Raw genomic sequence first — 25,632 nt, forward strand, 5'->3', positions numbered from 1 at the left:
ATAAATCACAGACACTGGTCAGATGCTGAATGCAGACCTTTTTTTCCCGGGACCTAGCATTCATGAAATGTTCACATGAAAATTTGGCATTTTGAATCAAGAGAGAACATGGATTCTGGGAAATCTGCTATCCCAGAATAGGTTCATCCTAATGCTTCCCAACCTAACAAGGGAGGGTTTTTATCCTCTTAATTATTTTTACATTCATGAATTCATAAATGAGCTAAGGCCTTTGTAGTAATATTTCCTTCAAGGACACGTACAAAGGTAACACAGATGGTCATATAAAATATCATGATTGAGTAGGTGGTCATGCCTTAAAATGCCATAGAAACCCCAACAAATGGTAATGATATTAAAAGGGTTGTTAAACATTTATTGTATATAAACCTTTCTTGTTCATTGAAAATCTCATCCTTTCACCCAATTTCTCCCTGTTTGTGTGTCCTCTCTTAACCCCTATTGAACCTCCCCCTCTTAGCTCCAATAAGACATTCTCTTGGCTTTGCTTGTAGAGCTGGGGGAGCTTATATGAGCGGGTACTGTAGGGGAAGGATGGCAGTTAAAACAGGTGCTTTTCTAGAAATCAGAGAGCACTTATAATTCAGGCCCCAAGGCCATACAAACAGAATGTGTTACACGTGCGCATCCAGTAATTAGGCCAGTTCCTGTAGGTGAAACGGCAGCACATTCCAGAGCAGCCTCATAGCTAAACATATGTTTGACTTTCAGAAGCAACAAAACAACATGAATCTGTGACAGGGTCGGCCATATTGCTCCTAATTAAGTGTGTGATCGGGACCTTCGATTGTAAGCTCTGCTGGACTATGGACTGCTGTTATGTGATGTGTATATGAAGTTGGAGGACATTATGAAGGTCTGAAAAGGTCTTGAAAAGGAATTGAGGGACCTTCCTGAATGCCTTTTTGCATTCCGTTTCATTATTTATTCCAGCAACGGCCAAACCCTTCATCCTGTATGAGCTTCTTAAACTGTGGGGCTGGCCCGAAAGGCCGGAAGGTTAAGTTTTGAAGGAGAAAGCGTTTTTGCTGTCTTTTAGCCTTCAAGAACCGTAAAAAGGTGACTTTTAGAATCATGTTTTCACATATCACTGACCTTATTGTGAGCAAAGGGCGCCTGACCAAATTCTGGGCCACCCTCAAAGGGAAGCTTGAGACTGAAAAGTCTCTGCATGGTGACTGTAAATAAAGACAGCAAGGAGGTTGCCAGATAGTCAAAACCTGGCAGCCTTCTGCAGATCCAATCAGCAATGTAGCCCTCCCCTCTGTAAACTTCCAGCCTATTCTGTTTGTCTTCCATCTTTAGAATGTGGCTTCCTACTACCAAGCAGGCTCTTGTTTCTTCATAGTGTATTGCCCAGTAGGGGAATGTGCCCAGTGCCTGACACCCAACAATAGGAGGTTGAGTTACTGCACACCCTGCTGTGCTTCTCTGATCAAAGGCACATTCTCTTGTTTCCAAGAACTTCCCTTTTAAAACCCCGGCCTCGCTTTTTGTCAGCAGTCTCCGTAGGTAGGAGAGTTAAAGAAATGTTAACTTTCTGACCTTCCCTTCAAAGAAAAACAAGAGGTGGGGAAGACAAAGAGCTTCTAATAAACCCATCTCTGCCAAATGAGCCAAGCTCTGAATGCACTTCTGCCTACAAACAACTTAACCGTTGTGTTTCCTATAGTTTTCAGCAGCATTGTTATGATCATTGCAATCTTACTCGCACTCCCAATGTGTGTATTTGCGTCATTAAGTAAGTGTAAGTTTGCGTATACTTACCTTTACAGATTAAGATCTCTTAAATCCTCATTTTCCATTATCAATATGACCACCTGATGTGACCTTTCTACCACAATCCTTGGGAAAGGGCACAAGCACTAAATGGAGCTCAGATCAGTAAATCTCCTTTGTTTGCCTCCTAAAGAAGTTGTAAGAGAACCATTCTTCATCGCCTGGCCGAGAACAATGTACAGTAATTGTTCATTGAATAAGTGACATCCTAGATCTGCGGGTAATAAACTGCACAGAAGATACATAGCTGTTACCACTGTCCTCAAAAAAGGCTTGAGAAGACAGAAAGGTTAGTTGAAAGGCCGCAATGTCTTCGTTTATTATTTGACTAAAATATACGCTAGTGGTGATTGGATAACTATTTTTCTCCTATATCTAGAGCAGGGGTGCCCAAAAAGTAGAGTGGGATCTACCAGTAGACCTTGAGCTAGTATCTCAAGACACTACCAACAAACAGCTTGACAAAGTTACTCTTCTAATGTACAAAATGGGGGTGTGGAAGCACTCTAAAGGCTAAGTAATAGTATATTTAAATATAATGGAAGTGCTAGTTTTAATGCACATTCCCTACTCCCCTGTCTCAAAAGGAAGTTTACAAAACAGGGGTTTTTAGTTACAAAGTTATGATCATAAAGTTGAAAAGCCACCATACCACGTCAAGGTAAACCCCCATATGGCGGTCCCTAACTTGTTTGCCTTTCGGCTATAGCAATTTACATTTTGTCAAAAATCAATATAATATTTAAGTAATATTTTCCATAGAACAGAATACTAACAATGATTTTATGAATGAAGATCATAATGGGACAACATCACTAAAAGTAGACCCCACATTCGTATGGGCTCTCTTGATGTAGATCAACTGGACTTGTTGATCAACCATTGAAGACGTTTCACAACTCTGTTGAACTGAAGAAGCTGCTTGGAGTAGTGAAATGTCATCAATGGTTAATCAACAAGTCCAGTTGATCTAGATTTACTTCTACTAGATATACCATGAACTGGATGAATGAAAACCTTCATCAACATATTTTTCACCCAAGTTATGGTTTCCATTCCTTCCATGCTTGCAGTTTCTGTCTTGCTCCAGATGCCATTGTTTCATGCCACAACCTTAATTCTCACACACATGGCCATCACAGGGTGACAATGGGGCATTTTATGATGTCATTGGGGAATGACCAATCAGAAATGTTTTGAAGAGGCAAGTCTTGGTTTAATTCAATTAAAGTCAATGTTTGACCAGACGCTATGATTGTCTGTATCCCACCCAAAGTATACCACAACCAAAATAGAAAGTCCTTGTGTTGCCAGATTCAGTGTTCTGCAGACATGTGGCACTTATTCCCCTGTACTGAGCACGCTTCTGCAGAAACCTAAGGTTTAAAATAGCTCTTTAATGGGTTCCACTTTCATCTGCCCTTAACTTTATGGAGGAACAAAGTGTAAACAAACCTTTATCTACATAACAAATTGTTTTATGCTCCAACAGGCAATCAAGTTGTGTAATTTGCCCTGCTGCAGCTCAGGGTGATAACAACAGGATAGAAACATGCTTGGCACACCTACCTGCCTACATATAGTCCATAAACACATCTTCAAGAGATTAGGTTGGTTATTTATTAAGGTTTAAGTTTTGTTTTCCACGAAAACGAATTTTCGAGGTTATTTTTGAGTCAAAAATCGATTTTTTTGGTTGAAAAAAGTAGAATTTTTCAAGATTTATTATACCCGACCCTTGGAAATAGCTTGAATCTGAAAATACACCATGTAAAACCTGTCAACTACATGTAGAAGTCAATGGCAGAGGTCCCTTGAACTATTTGAAGATGTTACTAGCCTTCATGATGTTCCTGGTTTTTTTTGGAGGGTTTTGCTTGAAAACTCGAGCGATTTAAGGTTTTTCCCACAAAAAACTCGATTAGTTCAAGTTTTCGGGTTGTTAACCCCAAACTTGCTGATTCAAGTTTTATCTTAAATTTGCGTTGAGTCCATTAAAGGTCTAAAAAATCTCGCATAACTAAACAACGTTGGACCCCCCCACCCCGGATGCAAAGCGTCCTCTGACCCTCCTCTCTGAGCCGCAACTAGGGTTGCCACCTTTTCTTAAAAATTTTACCGGTTGGTGTGGGGGGGGGAACAAAAGGGGGTGGATTGTAAAGCAAAATGGGCGGGGCCACACACAGTGACACGCAACATGGCCAGAAAGCTGAAAAAAAGGTAAGTTCTGAGCGAATTGGGGGCGGGCCAACGGCTTTTTTTTATAAACTACAACTACATTGCCGTTAAATTTGTAATACCGGCCGTGGCCTTGGCAGCTGTTTTACCGGCTAGGCCGGTAAAATACCGGCCGGGTGGCAACCCTAGCCGCAACATACCCCCCAGTCCCCTGTGCCTACGTTCTTTCTCATTCAGGTGCACTGGGGGCCAGGGAGGGAAGTTAGAAGCCGGCTTCTGTGCAAGGACTGGGACTGGGCCCACCAGGTTTTTTGCCGGTGTCCCACCGACCCAATTCAACACTGACTCTAAAATCCAACCTTTGATAAATAACCCCCTAGGTGAACTTCTCAGCAGCACATTGTGGACAAAATCGACAAAATATAGACCAAGGAGTTCTTAAAGGTCCATTCAAACCCAAATTCCCATGTTTGCTCTGGGTTTTTGCATTGCCTCTGCTATAGTTTCAGAAAAACCATATAGTCACGGTGCTGAGCATAGTTATGCAGTCCATACGCCTAGCAATGATATGGAAGAGCCACTCAGCTGTGCATTTGGGGAAACACAAAGGATATTCTACCACTTTACTGTGGTCTTTAGGTGGTCTTCTGAGGTTGCCGGCTTTATCCTTTCACATGGTCAGCTTTATGTGGTATATTCACACACCTCTTTGACATCCCAGGACTGTCCAGATTAGCGGAACTTTAAAGTGGCGACTAGTTAATACGCATTTATATGTAGAGAATGAATTAATATTCACAATTATATTGCTTTAGCGATCCCACCCTAGCATGTAAGGCACCGATCACAGACACGTTATCTCAGCTGTGTAATAAAGCAGTATAATATATTACCTAGAAAGTGTTGGCAAATCAAAGCCAGCACTTCTTTTATTTTCCCTTTGATGTCGTGTCGCCCCAGGACCCAGAAGTCTTAATGTAGGAAACCTTCTCTACTGAAATTGTACCAAGTTTATTAGATTTTTCTCTTGCATTCAGGGCTGTGGCAATTCTGGTGCTTTGATCAGTGCTACTAGTAATGTTGAGGAGCCTGGGGCTTGGGAAGCCTTCACTAGCTCCCATTTTTATAACCTAGGACTGTGCAATATATAAGACTCTGCTTCTTGTTGAACTGCAATTCCCAAGGGGTCAGCAGTAGATAACCACTGAAACTTGCATCCCCTTCCTAACGGTGCGTCTTGCCCTAAATTTGCCACCTTACCATACTTGCCTTGCTGTTGGCATCTTGCCTTACAATACCAGCTATCCCCATCTTTTTGTCTACAACTGCTCTGTAGAGCCCACGCAGGGCCAGATTTACATAGCGGGCACCCCTAGGCCCGTTGACGTTCATTGCCTCCCATTCCCTCTCTTTTATTCGGGAAAATGGGGATTGGCGCCCTGGAAATTTAAAAAACGACTGTATCTCCTGCGCATCCCTAGTGTTTCTGAACCAACGTGGGTCTGGTTGGACAGCATCATAAAATCCTGCCACCCTAGGCCTGGACGACCTTTCCACAAATACGGGCCTGAGCCCACGTATATATGAATTTGGTCTGTGTTTTGACTAATTTGCCTATATTTTAACTGGCCATTTAAAGTAACCTTGTAAGTTAGGTTGAAAAAAGACACACGTCCATCAAGTTCAACCTTTAAACTCTATTTTAACCTGCCTAACTGCCAGTTTATCCAGAGGAAGGCAAAAAAAACCATCTGAAGCCTCTCGAATTTGCCTAGGGCATTCCTGACTCCAAAATCGCAATGGGACCAGTCCCTGGATCAACTTGTACTATGAGCTATCTTCCATACCCCTGTATTCCCTCACTTGCTAAAAAGCCATCCAACCCCTTCTTAAAGCTATCTTATGTACATAAAACATTTTCCTTTTTGAAGACTAATGGGCTCGGCGGAGCAAAGCTGAACAAGGTAGTTAAGTAAGGGTGGTGCCAGGCAACCCATGACCTTCGCTTTTCTGATACACAACTGTAGGTTCCTGAGCTTGCTCCAACGTTTTCTTCACCCTGGCACCATGCCCGCACCTAATTTCAAAGCAACAAGAGACAAAGGGCTTCATTGAGCTGTGTTTCTCTTTGTGGGTCAGAGCCAGTAACAGAGGGAATATGAACATTACGGGCTCACTTACCACAATGTGTGACACATCTCTGCCCTCAGCAACAGCTTGGCAGGTGCCAGGGAGCTCCATTCCTTAAGCACAAGTCATCCAGCCCTCGTGTGGGGAAAGTATGGGGATGAAAGACTTACCTTGCTCCCCTCTTTACAGGTGGCCGTCTCAATTCCCATGCTTTATACACAGGCCTTTGCTTCTGTTGTACTTTTGTTCCGCTACTGCAGAAAATATTCCATCGCTGTGTGCTGCGGAGATCTGTCTGAAAGACAGACTGTAGTAACACTTCACTCCTTCATTTGCCCTCATTTATGGATAACTGCAGTGTCTGACTACCAGGAACAGTTTATAGGCAGGGCAGAAATGGACATTAATGGTCCCCGCAGTCTTAATAAAAATATACATTATTACATAGTGATATATTCGTTATTTATTTCATGGACTGCCCAACCTGCTTGAGTTTATTTCACCATTAAAGGAGACCTAAAGCTTTACTAAAAAGGTATCTAGAAATGTTGTATATTATGTTTTGGGATTCTGTACCAGCCCAAGGCAACTACGTCCCTTTAGCAGGGAAGATCTGTGTCTCCAAAGATGCCCCAGTAGCTCCCCATCTTCTTTTCTGCTGATTCACTGCACATGCTCTGTGCTGCTGTCACTTACTGAGCTTAGGGACTCACTCACAATATACAGTACACATAGAATAGAAATGTCACAATATAAGGCTGATTAGTAATTAATACAGATAATTACTACATGGCAGCACAGAGACCAGTGCAATTAGCATCAGAATTTAATAATCAGCAAACCTGTAGCATCAGCTTATATTACAGCCAGGGAAGCTCATTTTCTGCTGGATAATTAGTGACGAGCCCTAAGCTTAGCTTCTCAACAGCCAATCAGAGCCCACTGAGCATGTGAGTGTCACAGAAACTTTCCAAGATGGTGACCCCCTGTGACAAGTTTGAAGTCCTTGATCATTGCTGCTATTGACAAGCTGAAACTTTAGGTTGATGCAATAAGTTTAGTATATAAAATATGCCATTTTTAGCCATATTTATTGATAGGGTTCAGTTCTCCTTTAAATACATATGACAGTTGCCCCGTCCTGTTCTTTTGGCTGAACAACCCAAACGTGTGCCGGTGGTGTTCATCCAGATGGATGACTTGATCTGATGACCTGTTATGGGCAACTTAAGAAAGTTAGCACTAGCCAAAATCCTTCCCAAACTATACTGATGGGTTTTGGCTAAACCTAACCCTCTACAAAAGACTGTGTTTACTGCTGGTTAGGGCCAAAGGTACTTGCCCTATATTTTCTACAGGAAACTGCAATAATTAAAAGTGTCTCTTTCCCCTTCCAGTTTCACCAGTGTGTCCAAGGGGACTCACATCTTGTTCAGGGAGTTTGGCTTCGTACACATCACGCCGCACAACAGATCATCGTTCCTCAGAATCTTCTGGAGATGTTTCAGGACCATCGCTAAAAATGGAGGTGAGAGCAGAGGTGACAACTGGGTTGATATCATACCAGGCATTATCATGAGCGCAACTTATACTAAAAACTTGAGTTTTTAAATGGAATTCAGGTCAAATCAGTGTGAGGCACCCTGTGTCTACTCTCACAACAAATAGATACACTGTAGGTTGTACCAGGTAGTATACGTTTGTAGATAGGACTACTGTTTAAATAAGGATGGGCAGATGGGAGTTCTAGACTGGGGCCCTAATGGAGATAGTCTAGTACTCTTAGGCTAGTCCTGAATATGCACCAGTGCCGCGATCTACAAACAACTGGAAATGCGCTGGGTCTCATGTTATATTATCCTTAGATTAATGCTACTAGGCAATTTGACCCATCTTGTTAGTAATGTAAAACTCGACACGCACCCGACCCTAACCTGCCCGTCCCCGATCCAACTTCCACCTTCCTTTTATAGACCCGCCCTGACGATGATGTCACAAAAGGGGCGGGGCAGACACGTGGGCGCCTATAAAACCAAAAAAGCCAAGAGCCTGGTATATGCAGTCTAGATCTGCTTACATCTCAGAAGCCACTAAAATTAGAAAATGAATATAGATTGCAAAGTGCTCAGAGGAAGTAGACATCATGTAATTTTTTGGGTTTGGCAGCCCTTTAATACTGAACTACAGCTCCCATCACCCTTTGGCATCTTCGATTGAATCCATACTGCAAGCAGAGCTATGGGGCCTTCCATGCATCAAGAGGCTTCCATTTCACGTTAGAAACGGGGAAAGTCCAGACTCATCAATTACCAGCTTTGTAACTGTCACCACTGAACTTGATCCAGTCCCCGTTCTAACTTGTCATTTTTTTTGATCTCTTCTGTCTGTGGTCTCATCCTTCTCAGTGTGCATAAAGTCCCCCCCACCCAGTAATGTCTTCCCTTGACTTGTGTTTGAACAAATAAAAGCAGAGCTTTGCAGTTGATATTGCAAGAAAATTCCCCTGTAATTAGGCTGCAGTCAGCCGAGCTGGAACTTGTAGCTGTGAAAATAATCCTGGCTGAAGGTATGCCGAACATGTCTCCTCGGCTCGTCAGATGTCATTGCAACACAGTCGGGCCGAGTAGGAAGTGCAGGGATGTGTTGGCTAAACGAGGAAATACTGAACCACAAAAGAAGGAGGCGGCGGCGAGTTGGTTTGGGGACAACAAAGAATTAATTGTAAGGCAAGAGGTTGAAGGGAATTCAAGTGGGTTTGGCTGGACGTGGAAATTGATACCCCATGATGGCCCAGTAGATGTAGACTAAGACTAAACCTTGTACTTAGCCGGTGTAGTTTTTGAGACATGAAGTGGTTAATTGTGTGCTCACTCAACCTAACATTTTACCTCTGCGGCAGACAACTTGCCCGTCCTGTTTGGCATTTGAACATTCCTTACCACTGACTTGTGTTGGGGTCCGTTTATTTTTTAGTTACTGACTCATACCTTTCAACATTTGAATTCTCAAATGAGGGACAATTAAGACCACCCCCTGTTCTACTCCAAATTACACCCCGGCACACCATTGATCCACCCAAACTCCACCCACTTTCCAACAAAGCTCTGTGTTGCACCAATTCCAGGATTCGGTTCAGCATTTGGCCAAGATTTGGCTTTTTTCAGCAGGAGTTGGATTTGGCCAATTTGGCCCAACCCAATCCAAATTCAAAAAATCACATGACTTTTCATCACACGAACAAGGATGTCAAAATTTAACACACGCGCACAGTTTTCTTTCCCCCTCGTTTCCCTAATTTACATATGCAAATTAGGGTTCAGATTCAGTTCGATATTTGGCTGAATCTTTCACAGAGGATTCAGGATTTACCCAAATCCTAAAATAGTGGATTCGGTGCATCCCGAGTTGCAGTACTGTCCCACTAAATTTAGAACGATTAGAAAATGTATAGCTACAATAAAATCATGCAAAATTGAGTTTTGTGCGAATTTTAGTTGGGGAAATGATACTGAAGGGTGAAAATTTTGTTTGGGGAGGCTTTAGATTGAAGTTTTTTTGTTGGAAATATATAACTATACAGCAGTATAGCTCTATGGCGCCCAGTGCCTTGTCTATTGGTCAGTTCTTTGATCAAAACTTTGTATTACTTATAGGGAGTATAACCGCCAATAAAAAATTGGGCAGAGTCAATGGGATATTGCCTCCATTCCAAGGGCATAAGTCCCCACTTAACAATAACAAAACAAAATAAAAATAGTCCCGAAACTCAAAAAATCATAAAAAGTAAATTTTTAATTCAAGATCACATGTTAAAATAATTTTTTAAGACTGACCCCATGACAGTCCACCTCGGACCAAATTTCGTACCCTCCCGTACGTAATCATAATTCTCATTATCATTTGGTCACTGTTGGCTGGAAATATTTATTATGTTTGATGCCAAAGAATCCTGAATAAAATTCCAATGAAAGGAGAAGGAAGACACACCTCCTTTCTAATTCCTGAGCCGTCTATTCGCTTGACCTGAGAGGGCTAGCTGATTGGATCATGGTAATCTGGTCATCTCAGTGCGTGGTCCGATTGCATGTGATCTAATAAGTCGGCTTGCTGCCCAAGAAATCCGATTAAAATGCTAGAGTAGGAACTTAGTAAAAATCCTAGCGGCTAGGGATACAGGGTACCCAGCGGCACTATCAGTTTTGTTTGCTGCCAAAGAGGGACAAAATCATTAGGGGGTGACATTACATTATACATTCATTACATGAAAAATTTACTCCATTGGGGGATTGGTTAAAGGCTGGTTCCTGATAGGCCAAATAATGGGGTGCTTCACCTTTAGGTTAACTTTTAGAACTTTATAGAATGGCTATTGCTGATCATCTTTTCAATTAGCCTTTTTATGATTTTTAAATTATTTGTCTTGTTCTTGTAAATCTTTCCATCTTTCAAATGGGGGGGGTCACTGACCCCATCTAAAAAATGCTTTGTAAGGCTACAAATGTATTGTTATTGCTAGGTCTTTCTGTCGATCCCTCTCTTATACATATTCCATTCAGATCAAATGCATAGTTGCTAGGCTAATTTGGATCCTAGCAACCTGACTGCTGAAATTGCAAACTGGGGAGCTGCTGAATAAAAAGCTAAATAACTCCAAAACCCCAAATAATAAAAAATGAGAACCAATTGCATATTGTCTGAGCATATCACTCTCTACGTCATACTAACAGTTAATTTAAAGGCGAACAACCCCTTTAATTGACTTATAACTAGGAAGCTTCCCAGGTGCCCCCTGTACCTTTCCATGCAGCTCCTTCATCTGGGGCGTGGAAGGCGGACAAGACATGGAAACAGTCAGTACCTTGGAGGGGAATGCAAAATATTGGAAGTTATAATAACTATTTTCAGGAGCTGTAGCTAAAAGCCCATGGTGCAGTCCCTCTGCATCTGAAACAGGCTGATACTTTCTGAATTTTTACTTCCAGACATTTTTCTATGTAAAAAGGCATATATCAATATGGCTTAAGTCCATAGCTGTAGTTGCAAACAATTATATGAAAACACACTACACCGCCGCTGGACGCCAGTATTGGCGTTTTTCAGTAGAAACGCCAATACGTCAAGAAACTACCAAATAAATAGTCTCTATGGGATCTGCAAGTTTGAAACCACACTTTATGTAAATACGTCGGGGCAGATTTATCAAGGGTCGAATTTTTCAAAGGGTTAAAAAACCCTCAAATTCGACCCTCGATATAAAACCCTTCGAATATCGAATTCGAAGGATTTTAGCACAAAAGGTTTGATTGAACGATCGAATAATTTTAAGCAATCGATCAAATGATTTTTATTCGATCATAAAAAGTGCCCAAAACCTACAATGTCCCCATAGGCTAACATTCAATTCGGTAGCTTTTATTTGGCGAAGTATTGAGTTGAAGGATTTTTTAAAGAGACAGTACTTCGATTATCGAATGGTCGAACGATTTTTACTTTGAATCGTTCGAATCATTCGATTCAATCGAATTTGACCAATTCGATGGTCGAAGTACCAAAAAAATTCTTATATTTTTGTGTTCGAACTATTCTCCCGTGCTTATTAAATCTGCCCCATAGTATATTTTAAAATGGCGTCCAAATTCTCTCGAGATAAATGACGCCTATACGTTTTTACGGCCGGTGACGTAATTACATTGCGTATTGACGATCAGTCCTGCTCCATTTTGCATGTAAATAGCTTTTTTATTTCTAAATAGCTTTTCTATTTCCAGCCAGCGGAATTATGGGAATGAGAACAATGAGAAGTGCTGAAAAAACGCCTGAAAAACGCATGTTGACGGTCGCGTGTGGTCTCAGTGGTGTATTTACGATCGACGGAGCTTTTTTAAAAACGCAACGTTAAAACGCCACGTCTGGCCTTGCCCTTATAATTCATATAATTGTTTGCAACTACAGTTATGGACTGCCAGCCATATTAATATATGCCTTTTTTTTAATGGCCGGCACTTATCTTGGTTCGTTACCTTCTAATTATAGTAGCATTGAGTAGATGCTTCAGTAAGCAAATAGAAGCATATGCAGTGCCTCTATAATAACTGGTTATATTCCCGGTGAAGCTCCCACGGGATCTGAGCTGGTGCCTGCCGTCTATAATACACCACTAAATGATATGTCACATGGGCTGAAAGCCAGGCTATGCTAATAACATTACATTTACTAATAGGGGCAAATTGCACATTACGTTTTCCCTAGTGCACCATTTGAATTCAGAATTCCAGCGTAATTGCATCCATTGAAACCCATGCAAATTCCCTGTTCGTAAATTACTGGTAGGTTTATCTTCTAAGTTCCCTTAAAGAGGTTGTTCACCTTTGAGAGAGTGATATTCTGAGACAATTTGCATTTATTTTATTATTTGGCTTTTTATTCCGTAGCTCTCCAGGTTGCTATTTCGGCAACCTGATTGCTAGGGTCCAAAATACCCTAGCAACCATGCACTGATTTGAATTAGAGACTGGAATATGCATAGGACCTGAAAAGAAGGATGAGTGATAAAAAGTAGCAATAACAACGTGGCTTTTTAAAAACACACGCAATGAGACCACACACGCAATGAGACCACACACGCAATGAGACCACACACGCAATGAGACCACACACGCAATGAGACCACACACGCATGATAATATGCGTTTTTCAGCCTGTCGATTTCTTTTGTTTTTTCTCGTTCCCTACAATTCCACTCGGCAGAATTTCAGTGAAAATTTTTGTGAAAAAAAGCCAAGCGGAAAAGCAATTTCCATGCGAAATGTAGCCGTAGTTATCGTCAATACGCAACATAATTATGTCGCCAGCATACAACGCCGCAAATCCATATGTGCGCAATCCATCTCACAAGCATGTTGAAAGTAAGTGGCGTATTTCAGCGAAGTGTATTTCCCAACCTTACGTTTCCTTGGCGTATTGCCGTTTCCGCGGAAAAACTAAAATATTGGCGTTGCGTGGAGGATGTTGGCTTGCAAGCGCCCCGTGGGAATTGCTATAGTGCAGATTCCATTATTTTCAATAGGGTTTCATTTCACCTCGCCCTTAGAGAGCATTTGTTTTTATAGATGGGGTCGTGACCCCCTTTTGAAAACAGGAAAGAGCTAGAAGTTGAAGGCAAATAATTAAAAAAAACTATAAAAAATAAATAATTAAACAAATAAGACTAATTGAAAAGTTGCTTAGAACCACCCATTTAAGAGTTATAGAATAACTTATTGTGTACACTCAAGAGGAGCTGCCGTATTGCTTTTCTTATCAACATTATCAATAGGCTCCATCTAGCAGGACTTCGCTGCAACTTCTGCGCTTGTCTTCTCCTTGTGGCCGACTGCTCCAGTGCTTACGTCAATACAGGGAAGGGGGGGCCCTCGCAAGCTCTAGAAAATTGGAATAAAACCTGGTATCCGGCCTACGGTTTATCAACAGGTTTCTGGAAATCTTTCTCCCCTGTCCTTGCACTCATTGCCTGCCAGTGGCTGTATTGCTTCTTGATTCATTGCGTTTTCACAGTGTAAATCTTGTTAATTAAAATTTCTTGCTGCACCCCACAGCCAATATGATAAATCAGTGTTAGACACATGCAGTGACTGATAGCATTCTGCGCGCACAAGGATCCAATTACTAACGTTGATTGCAATTAAGCAGTCTTGGCCGCCGTGTAATCAGAATCTATAGAGAACCTGTGGGTTCCCCCTGCTTGTCTTCTGGTGCTACACACAGCAAACTGGAGCGATCATGGGCTAATTGCGTGCAAATATTTATTCTCCTCATCAGTGTCAGTCACTTAACCCGGCAAGTTCAAGGAGGTGTAAAGCGGTTTACTCGGCTTTTATGTGGCTTCTTGCCATGTATGTCCAGCTTATCTTTGCCTTGTCTCCACCGTGTCATTTGTTTTGTGACTGCATCAACAGTCGGTCTATACAGTATCCATGCAATCTTCATCCAGTTTGCTAACCTGCTCAATATTGGTCAGGGCTATGGCCAGGCTTAGGCAGATGGCATAGAGACTTTTCTTTCTCCTGGCATATTGCAGCTTGGAGTAGTGCTCGAAGCCACCCTGTCTATTGAATAGGCAATGCCTGTCAGTGCCAGTGCTGGGGCATTTAATTATGCAGCAGGAATGCAGTTTGATAAGCATCAGTAATGGAGGCTGGCATGTGAATAGGAGGTAACAATGGGGGCACTTCACCGCCAGATGAAATATAGAGGAGTAATTGGTTTGTGTGCCGTCAGCCTAAAGCTTGCCATACACACTGAGATCTGCTTGTATGGCAAGGCCACCAAATGAGTGGATCTCTGCCTTACTTGGCCATCCATCTACTTTTCCAAATTGGGCTGAGCTGATCGTCAGACATGGGGTAATCAATGGATCGTACAGAGAGTCCAGGGCCTTCAACAGAAATCTCCGGCAACGTATTCTTTCTCTGGCAGCTTTCTTCGTTCTTCTCCGGCAGCTAATTTTGCTCTTCTCTGGCTGCTTTCTTCATTCTTCTCCTGTGGCTATTTTCATTCTACTCCTGTGGCTTTCTTCATTCTTTTCTAGTGGCTATCTTCATTCTTCTCTAGCAGCTTTCTTCATTCTTCTCTAGCAGCTTTCTTTGTTCTTCTCTAGTGACTTTCTTGTTCTTCTGCATCGGCTTTCTTCATCCTTCTCCAGCAGCTTTTGACGTTCTTCTCCGGCAGCTATCTTGATGTTCTTCTCTAGCGGCTTTCTTCATTTTTCTCCTGTGGCTTTCTTCTCTAGTGGCTTTCTTCATTCTTCTCCTGCGGCTATTTTCATTCTTCTGTGGCTATCTTTGTTCTTCTCTGGCGGCTATTTTCGTTCTTCTCCTGCAGCTATCTTTGTTCTTCTCTAGCAGCTTTCTTCGGTCTTCTGTCGGCTATCTATGACCTGCTCTGGCGACTTTCTTTGTTTTTCTCCGGCAGCTATCTTTTGTTCTTCTCCATCAGCTATCTTTTGTTCTTCTGCGGCAGCTATCTTTGTTCTTCTCTGGCAGCTATCTTCGTTCTTCTCCAGGGGCTATCTTCGCTCTTCTCCTGCAGCTTTCTTCATTCTTCTCCAGCGGCTGTCTTCGTTCTTCTCCAGTGGCTTTCTTCATTTGTCTCTGGTAACAGCAGCAGATTCTTCTTCACCGGGCCCCCCTTGTATGTTGATATCCACCTGGCCTAGGACGACTGTACTCCCTGTGCCCCCCTGATGGCGGCCCTGAGAGGGTCTATGGAGATCTGTCGGTCAAGGCTACATCAACACAGAGATGCCGTCCTTGCCCAACTCGACTTTAAGACCTCTCTGATATTCAGCCAGATATTGGACTGCCCCTTCTCTGTATATTTCTGTGCATGTAGATGTCATTGGAAGCTGCCATATTGCTTGCTCAGACACAGGCAATGGTAGCTACTGCCTCCCTTGTGGTTGTTAAGAGATGGAGCGGCTCCTGTTGTATCCTCCGTATTTGTGCGTTTCCTTAGCTGAGATTGCAGCTTGTGTGTAAATGTGCAGAAGAGGAATGTTTATTGCACGTAGTAAAGTGGATATCACACTGAGTGAAGTTCAATTTAGCTGTTATCATAAGTCACTTTAATACTGGGTGGGGTCCTGGGACCTGGCACTTCACAAAGAGAGGACACAACTCTAAACTTGTTGTGGGCAATAAAGTTGAAGCAGCGTTATCTCATTGATTTATGTGTCCTTATATTGCCAACGGGGCGGCTCCATGAGAAAGAAAAGTGCTAGGAACCCATGAACGAAGTTTCTCCATACCTGAAACCTTCTTCAGCTAAACCCCAGTTGCCACCATAACTATATCAGTGGTACACTTCTAAAAAGAGAAGCTTCCTATCCATTGTATCTGTCCTACAGTTTCAGCCTTGCCTAAGTTGCCATTGTTTCAATGATTGGCCACATCACTCTGTACCTCTTTACACAGTCCTCTTGTACCATTATATTCCCTTTATAAGGCATTAGCAGAGGCTGTGTCCTTCCAATAAAGGAGCATGGGCTGGGATATATACACTATTCCTTACCCACAATACCCCTCTGTCTATTATCTGCAGGAGCTTAAATATGTTACTGCCTGGTAACCAATCAGTGGAAAGCAAGAGAGCTGAAGTAGTGTTCTCGCTATTATGTTACACATCCAGTCACTCCAGCCTTTATACATTACATTTTTTAACTATATTAGAAACATGTTTTTTATTTATTTTTATTTTTTCGCACAGCCTATCTATTTACCTAGTGTTATACCTAACAATTCCTTTAAAGGAAAACGATACCCCCAAAATGAACACTTGAGCAACAGTTTATATCAAATTAAGTGACATATTAAAGAATCTTACCAAACTGATCTATATATTTAAGTAAATCTTGCCCTTTTACATCTCTTGCCTTGAACCCCCATTTTGTGAAGGTCTCTGTGCTGCCTCAGAGATCACCTGACCAGAAATACTGCAGCTCTAACTGCGAAGAAGTGTGGAAGCAAAAGGCAGAACTCTGTCTGTTAATTGGCTCATGTGACCTAACAAGTATGGTTTGTTTGTGTGCACTGTGAATCATACGATCCCGGGGGGCGGGCCTTATTTTTTAAAATGTCAGTTTTCTATTTATGATTCCCCAATGACACATACTACTAAATAAGTATATTATTATGATAATGGTTTATTTACATGAAGCAGGGTTTTACATCAGAGCTGTTTAATGCAATATCTTTTTATAGAGACCTACATTGTTTTTGTTTTCCTTTAAGGCTTTGGACACACTGGAAAGATGACGGTCCCCTTTGGCCTCCTCCTTGTTTATTTTTTCTTCAATTCCTGCATCCGCACTTTTCCAAAGGTTCAGTTTATTTTCATGTTCCTGCAGAGAAGGAGTCCAGCTCCAACCTCCAACGAGCATTAGAAATAACTGGGAACCCACAGGGGCACATGGGGGTGTTTGCAAACATGAAAGGAGCTGCTTTGTGGCTGGATACGTCCCAGTCCATACGTGGCTCCTAAGAATGTTGTCCACCTGTAGGTCGGAGGAGCTGTGCGGGGGGGGGCCTTGTGGAAATAAATAAATCTAATATAAATAGTGGGCTGCTTCCAGACTACAACGGAAAGGCTCCTCTCCTACGGACTCCATTATAATCAAATAATCAAAATTTTCAAAAATGATTTCCTTTTTCTGTGTAATAATAAAACAGTCGCTTGTACTTGATCCCAACTAAGATATAATTAATCCTTTTTGGAAGCAAAACCAGCCTATTGGGTGTATTTCATGTTTATATGATTTTCTCGTAGACTTAAGGTATGAAGATCCAAATTATGGAAAGATCTGTTATCCGGAAAACCCCATATCCCGAGCATTCTGGATACCTGTACACCGATTATTACTGTTCTGCATGGAAATTCAAAATTTTGCTTTGCAACTTGGGGCCTTGGGTTCTTACATATCAATAAGGGATGGCTCCCATTGTGGCTATTAACTGTGGCTATTAATTGGAACCCTGTACTGCAGACCCACCATTCACCATGGAAATAAAGTCCAGGGTTCCCTTTGATCCCTGTTCCCACCATCACTTTTTTGACTATGTTTTTGCAGCTGCAAGTAGGGGACCTGTTATCCAGAATGCTCGGTACCTGGGGGTTTCCGGATAAGGGATCTTTCCATTATTTGGAACTCCATACCTTTAGGGGCAGATTTATCAAAGGTCAAAGTGAAAATTCGAATTTCAAGCTAACTTTTGTGTACTTCGTATAGTCTATATTCGATTCGAATTTTTTTTTAAAAAAAAGGATCGAAAATTAGAATATCGAAATTTATCATGTACTGTCTCTTTAAAAATTCGACTTCGACCATTTGACATCTAAAACCTGCAAAATTGTTGTTTTAGCCTATAGGGGACCTCCTATTTGGAGTCAATAGGTGGTCTTTGGAAAATCAAAGTTTTCTTTTTTTTTTTTGGTAAAAATTCGATTCGCATGATTCGAATGCGCTGTTACTTCGATTCGCACGTTTCGAATGTGATATTACTTCGATTCGTACAATTCAAATTCGAATGGATATGGACCTATTCACCCAGAAAAAAAACTTACGTTTTTTAAATAAATTTCAATTGGTCTTTTTTAATTCGAATTTCAAAGTTAGGGGAGTTCAAAAAAAACCCCATAACTTCGAAATTCGACCCTTGATAAATCTGCCCCTAAGTCTACCAGAAAATCATGTAAACATGAAATAAACCCAATAGGCTGGTTTTGCTTTCACTAAGGATTAATTATATCTTAGTTGGGATTATTATTATTATTAACATGTATTTATTTAGGGCCAACATATTTCGTAGCGCTGATCAAGTACAAGCTACTGTTTTATTATTACAGAAAAAAAAGGGAAACATTTTTAAACATTTGAGTTATTGATTATATGGGAGCCTATCGGAAATGGCCTTCCCATAATTCACAGCTTTCTAGATAATGGGTTTCCGGATAACGGATCCCATACCTGTACTAAAATGTGAACGGTTCTATGGTATGTAACAAAGGTCCCAGCCATTTAATATAGACATATACACACACTCTCTCTCTTCCTACTACCCAACAGATTCATTGTATAATATATCCCTGAATAATAAATCCCCTATAGAATAAGAACAGGTCTGAACTCGACTGTATGATTTCTCTGTGCTCATTGGCCGGGGGAAAGGCTGCCTTACACCTACGACTCCCAGTAAATATGTCACCCCTGAGTCATTCCAGTGCTAATGGGGCATAACAAGGTGCTATAACAAGGGAATTGTGTTTTGTTTGAAAGTTGTTTGCACATTGCATGGGAAATCGCTCTGTATTTGCCAATGTGTCTAAAGCAAACGCTTTCTTTCCCTTTGTAGTTCCGCAGCGGCCGCCTGGGAGCAGTGAGCTTCATTAAAGGGAATATTAACCTTAAAAAAAATATTGGGCATGGTGAACAGATGTCCCCTTTTTAAAGGGGTGGTTCACCGTTAACTTTTAGTATGTTATAAAATGGCAATTTCCAAGCAACTTTTCAATCGGTCTTCATTATTTCTTTTCTATAGTTCTATAGTGTTTTAGTTAGTTGCCTTCTTCTTCTGACTCTTTCCAGCATTCCCCATCTAACAAAACAAATGCTTTGTAAGTATACACATATATTGTTACTGCTACTTTTTATTCTTTATTTTTCTATGCAGGCCTCTCCTATTCATATTCCAGTCTCTTTTGGTTGCTAGGGTAATTTTGACCCTAGCAACCAGACGGCTGAAATTGCAAGCTGGAGAGCTGCTGAATAAAAAGCTAAATACCGTATATACTCGAGGAATATACTCAAGTATAAGCCGTCCCGAGTATAAGCCAAGGTACCTTATTTTACCTCCAAAAACTGGAAAAGCTTATTGACTCGAGTATAAGCCTAGGGTAAGAAATGCAGCAGCTTCTGGTAAGTTTCAAACAAAAATTTAGGGTTTCTGCTCCCATTGGAGGTGCCGGCGTCTCATTCTTGGAGAGTATTCTTGGACGTCGGCGACTATTCTTAGGCACCGGTGACCATTGTTACACTTGAAACGAGTATAAGCCAATGGTAGAGTTTTTCAGCATATTTTGGGGGCTGAAAAACTCGGCTTATACTCGAGTATATACGGTAACTCAAAAGCCACAAATGATAAAAAATGAAAACCAATTGCAAATTGTCTCATAATTTCACTTTCTACATCACACTAACAGTTAATTTAAAGGTGAACAACCACTTTAACCTCATTCAATTTCCACATTTCTGTCTGCGAGGACTGTTATAGGGTATGGTGCTTACATACTGTACATCTGCACAGCTTACGCACATTATAATACACAGAAGCCATGCATATGCTGTAAATGATAGTCTTATAATTGGTGACTAGTGATGTCATCAGTTATAAACGATGAGTAGTGATGTCACATGACTCACTAAAACATTTGTTTTATAATAAATAAAGTACCCCCTGTTGGAAAATATTAGGATATTAGAAGTCACCTCGGAGTTCCTTGACCTTCGGCCTCATGCTTTTCTATGGTCATGAAACTCCTCTGTGGCTTATAATATCCTTATATATTACAATAGGGGGTACTTTATTCACTATATATTGACCATGTATTACAGCTGTTCTGTGAGTGCTAGTGGTTTTTTTTATTCTTTTTTTATCCCCCATGTTGAAAATTCTGTGGCTGGCCTTATTCCATTGGCTGCTGCCAGCGGTTCCCTCAGTCCGTCCCAAAGGAGCTGCGGCAGAAGGGGAAGATCTGTGAGAAAAATCCACCATATAATTTATTTTGTCCTGCAGATATTTATACCCCACGCAAAACACACACAGAGTTCTGACACTGCCCAATCACCCCCATGGGAGACCTCCTGGCTAACAAGGCCTCCATATTGATCCCAGGTCCATCGATGGTTTTATACTGAGCTGAGCCGGACTGTCATATAACCATGACAATAGTCACATAAATGCCCTGCTACCCCTAATATAAGAGCTGGAGATGAAGATCATGGGGCCCCTGGCACTGCAGGAAGGCTGTGGCCCCTCAGAGTGGGAGCTGCCATATCTGTTGAACCCAACAGACACATGAGGGCTTATTTACATTGGCACATGAGCAGGAAACTTGAGCTTTTCCCTGCAGGGAGTTTGCGACTGTCTGGTTTTGACACCTGTAGGGTTGCCACCTGTCTGGTTTTGACCCGGTCATCCTGTTTTTTTGAAGGGCTGTTCGGATCAAAACTTCGAAATTAGGAAAACCGGGCAGGATTTCCTGGGATTGACGCCATGTATACCTTTTATACAGGTCACGGAACTCCACGGTGACTTCTAATATCCTCATTTTTTCCAACAAGGGGCACTTTATTTATTATAATACACAAGTTTCAGTCATGTGACAAAAATGACATCACTACTCACCATTTGTAACTGATGACATCACTAGTCATAGTTTAATAGGATATAATGTATAATATATTCATGGCTTTTGTGTATTATAATGTGCTTAATGGATTGTAAGCTCTGCAGGAGTATATAAGCACCATGGCCTATAACAGTCCTAGCAGACAGAAATGTGGAAATTGAATGGGGTTAAAGGGGTTGTTCACCTTTAAATTAGTATGATGTAGAGAGTGATATTCTGAGATAATTAGCAATTGGCTTTAATTTTTTATTATTTGTGTTTTTTCTTAATTATTTAGCTTTTTATTCAGCAGTTCTCCCGTTTGCAATTTCAGCCATCTGTGTTAGAGCCCCACCCCCGACATCATAGTCCCACCCCCACCATGTCATGGCCTTGCTACGTCACTGCCCCGCCCCTCACTGCATCATGGTCCCGCCTCCCCCGGAGTTTGTCGGGAGGGGGAAGGTGGCAACCCAACTTCTGCGCCGAATTGAACACTGCTGTGCCTTTTTGAAGCACGTCACTGTGCAAATCCTGGAGTTACACGATTCAGCGCAACTGCGTCCGATTTACGGTGAGGTTCACGCACCGTTGCCTCGTTTTTGATCAGATGCAGCATGCAAAAGTTAGCGTGCAAATCAACACCTGCATTGTGTGCATTAACACACAAATTCAGGAAAACCCCGATGCATTTTGGGAAAACAACATGGCGGTTTAATAAACCATTGCCATCTAGTCGTAATACATAGATTATGCTGATATCCTGAAATTCCTAAACCAATACAGGTATGGGATCCGTTCTCCGGAAACCCGTAATCCAGAAAGTTCTGAAATACGGAAAGTCTTTCTACTGTAGACTCCATTTTATCCACATAATTTAAAAATGATTTCCTTTCTCTCTGTAATAATAAAACAGTAGCTTGTACTTGATCCCAACTAAGATATAATTAATCCTTATTGGAGGCAATATTGGGTTTATTTAATGTTAACACGGTCTTCTAGTGGACTAAAGGTATGCAGATCCAAATTACGGAAAGATCCGTTATCAGGAAAACCCCAGGTCCCAAGTATTCTAGATAACAGGTCCCATACCTGTACAGGCATGTACTGTCAGACCCATGGGCCCTCCAGGGCCCCATCATCCCCCACTGGTTTATGCATATTATATATCCTATTCTAACACCGGTATGTGCAAATAATATAATGCCTATGAAAGGGCAAGTGAATCATAAAACTTTCCATCTTTGATCTTTTTTTTTTCTTTTTTTTGCCCATAGCCGTAATTTTGGTGATTAAAGGGATATTTTATTTTAGGGATTATATCGACAGATCCCCTGTTTACTCTTTATTATTCCCTTTTGTTTCCAGTTCATTATCCCCAAGCCTCTCTGTTAGTTTGCCTTTTACCGATGGGTATTATTATTATTCACCTCTTACCTGTATGTCTTGGGTTTTGTGAATTCTTTCATCCTTTTGTCTTTTATGTCACAGCTGTGGGATCAGTACAACAGCAAAGTTCTAGCATTACTTGCCACGAGGGCTTTAGACATGAATATTTCTGTCTGGAGATGAAGGGAAACTCCTAGTGGCTCTGGGTATAGGCTCATAACACACACAAAGGGTCTTTGATGGTAAAGCGCCTTACAGCACCCCAAATATCATCACCAGCTCATGGGGCAGTGTAGTAATTATGAATAGGGGTGCAGAACCCACTTCCTGCAAATTTTAGATTAAAGTTGTATGCTCGCCTACATGTAAAGGTGGCCATAGACATTACAATTACGATCTTTCCTGAAAAAGATCTTTTCAAGAAAGATCATTCGTTTCAATACACACGTGTAGAGCTGAATCGTCAGATAAAGAGGTAGAAACATTAGAATTCTACCTGTATCTGACCATTCAGCACTAACACTGGCCGATGTTCAGGTGCCTTAAAGGTGTCCCAATCAAAATTTTCTGGTTGGCCTGATCGACTTGAGCTGACCGATATCCAAGTTGTCTGCTGATATCGATCGGCTCGTCTCCCACCATACACGCACCGAATTTCATGCTAATGTACGATATTTTCGGTGCGTCCATGGACACCTTAAGGACATTCTCAACATGGAAATTTAGCTGCTCATACTGTGAAAGAATCATTTGTTTGCCTACTAACATGGTGGCCTCCCAAATGGGCCCATACAGTGGGATGATTCCAACTAATATCTAAACAAATTCAGGCAAATAGTTGATGATATATGTTCCAAACGTGGGCTGATATCAGTTTGATCAGGAAAGGCTGCCAATATGCTTCTGTCCATTGATTAAATATAACCAACCATCATAGCCTAACGAAATATAATTCAGACCTTTCCACCACCTAGTTCCTCAACTAAACAGTCCTCAGCCATCAGTCCACATTCATCTTCCATCAGCTGTCCTATCATGGTCATCAATTCTCATTCCTCACTTGTCCGAAGCCATTAGTCAATATCTCTCTTCCATGTCCTTATCGGTAAACCATCAGTCCTTGTCTCTCAATTCCCATTCCTAAGCCATAAGTCTTGATGCCACAGCCAACAGTGCTCATTATTCATGAATCCGTAATCAATCTTCAGTCCTCAGCCAACAGTCCTTATTACTAAGCCAGCAGTCATCAGCAACCAGTCGTCATCCCTCAACCGTTAGTTCTCATCCCTTGGCAATCATCTCACAACCACGTATCCTCAATCCTCAGCCATCAGTCCTCATCCCTCAGGCATCATTCATCAACCATCAGTCTTCAGTCATCAGTCCCTAAGCCTAACTGATCAGTCCCTATCCCTCAAACATTCATTATGATCCACCAGCCTTTATTCCTTAACCATGTACTGGTCGATGATCTCCATGAAGTGGTAACCTGGCAGCTGACTGCTGAATAGTGATGTAGTTGGAAGTATGAGATATGGTGGTCCTGGTGGACTATCTTCAGTAGTAAATGGCTTTGGCCCTCACACAGACCCTACATAGAAGAACAGTCTCTGTTAGCTGGTGTAGTGGACCAAATCAACCCTGGATATGCAAGGCAGCAACAATTATGCATCAGTAGAGTTCTATGTCATTACGTTTTATTTTTAAGCATACTTTTGTAGGCCTCTCAGCTCACTAATCCCTTTTTGTGTCTTTCAGACCTCCTGTCTATGAAGGAGTATCATTGTTTGCTGCAGATCCTGTGCCCAGATTTTCCTGAGGACCTGACCCAGAAGGCAGCGAGGTGAGTCTTAGGTTAACCGCCAAGCAGATCCCAATAAAACAGGATATACTAATTTTACATGTCAGCTTTGTTGTCCAATAATATTTGAAAGCATGCAGAATTATTTACTGTATAAAAACAGAGTACAATACAGCTAAGTTATGCAGTGTGCACTGGTGTTGATTTCCCCTGTTTTGATTTATTGACCACATAAATCATTCCTAAGGTAAGATAACATGTATGAAAACCTATGTTAGGCCTCTACCTGCTGGAATAGGGTGTTTAGTGCCAAGAGCCAGGTAGGCTTCAGTAAAAGAAGAGATGTGCCCTAAGGTAAGAACAACAAAGTGATATTATGAAGGAAGCCCTGTGAATGAGAACTTACTCAGGGTGCCTTGTTGTACACTCTAGAAGTGTAAGACATAGGGTAGTTAGCAGAGCAGTCAAATGCTCCACCGAGGAGAGTAAAAGGGTTAGTATCCCATCATGGTTACCAACTGGCTGGGGCTTTGCATGCTAAGTAATGTCATCAATCAACAATGAATAAGTTGGACTTGGACCAGCACATGAATGTTAACGAATATATTATGTAAACGAGTGGCCTGCAGTGTATGAATACAAGTGGCTTATTAGTATAGTGTAAATACACACCCAGCGTTATCTGCAGCCCAGCAAAATATTGACATAACAAAGCTCTTGTGCCCAGTCACTTGATATAAAGGTTTAAAAGAAACAGAGAGAAGGCACGCTCAATTTGCTTCAGCTTATCAGCCTTGGCTTCTCAATCTCCTGTTTTCCCCGTGGAGAAACGAAAGACATATAAGATTTACACCATCTGCAAACTTCTATGTGTGTCTCCAGTGTGTGGTTAATCCAAGATCAGACGGTACATAATCTCAAGTGAGTAATAAATCACTCGTTCTCTGCAGAACCACTGCCTGTGACATATTGTCCAATCTACCTGGTTGCTCTGTGCGGGGCCAGATTTAGTGAGTCATAAGCAGATAAACATTTTCTTGCTCAGAGATGGTCTATCTCCATACAAGTGGCAGTGTGCAATACCCTTAATATGACTTATTTAAAGGGATACGCTCAACCCTGTATCAAAAGCCACCGGTCTCGTTATCTCTTTGAAGACCGATGGCCACTCAAGTTCAGAACACAGTTACATGCTTTATTTAGGAATAGGCCTTGTAAGCAGGTCTGGCCCCAACTTCCAGTCTTCTGTTTTGTCCCAAGAGGGGCAGCTACTGTGTTGTGTGTGTATATGCGTGTGTATATGCGTGTGTGTTTATATATGTGTGTGTTTGGGGGGGGGGTCAGAGAAGGGAGGGGGGAGGATAACAGAATTTTTACGCTTTGTACAAAACATC

General features: G+C 41.6%; 1 protein-coding gene across 1 annotated transcript in view; it reads left to right on the forward strand.

Moving 5' to 3' along the window:
• The window catches only part of c11orf49.L (chromosome 11 open reading frame 49 L homeolog), a 73,559-nt gene that overhangs the window by 36,151 nt on the left and 11,776 nt on the right, over positions 1-25,632 (forward strand). Inside the window, exons 3-4 of the mRNA XM_018257333.2 lie at positions 7,506-7,636; positions 24,196-24,280. Of these exons, the coding sequence (XP_018112822.1) occupies positions 7,506-7,636; positions 24,196-24,280 (216 nt within the window). The remainder of the gene's footprint in view (positions 1-7,505; positions 7,637-24,195; positions 24,281-25,632) is intronic.

The sequence above is a fragment of the Xenopus laevis genome, chromosome 4L (genome assembly GCF_017654675.1).
Source record: "Xenopus laevis strain J_2021 chromosome 4L, Xenopus_laevis_v10.1, whole genome shotgun sequence".
NCBI lineage: Eukaryota > Metazoa > Chordata > Amphibia > Anura > Pipidae > Xenopus > Xenopus laevis.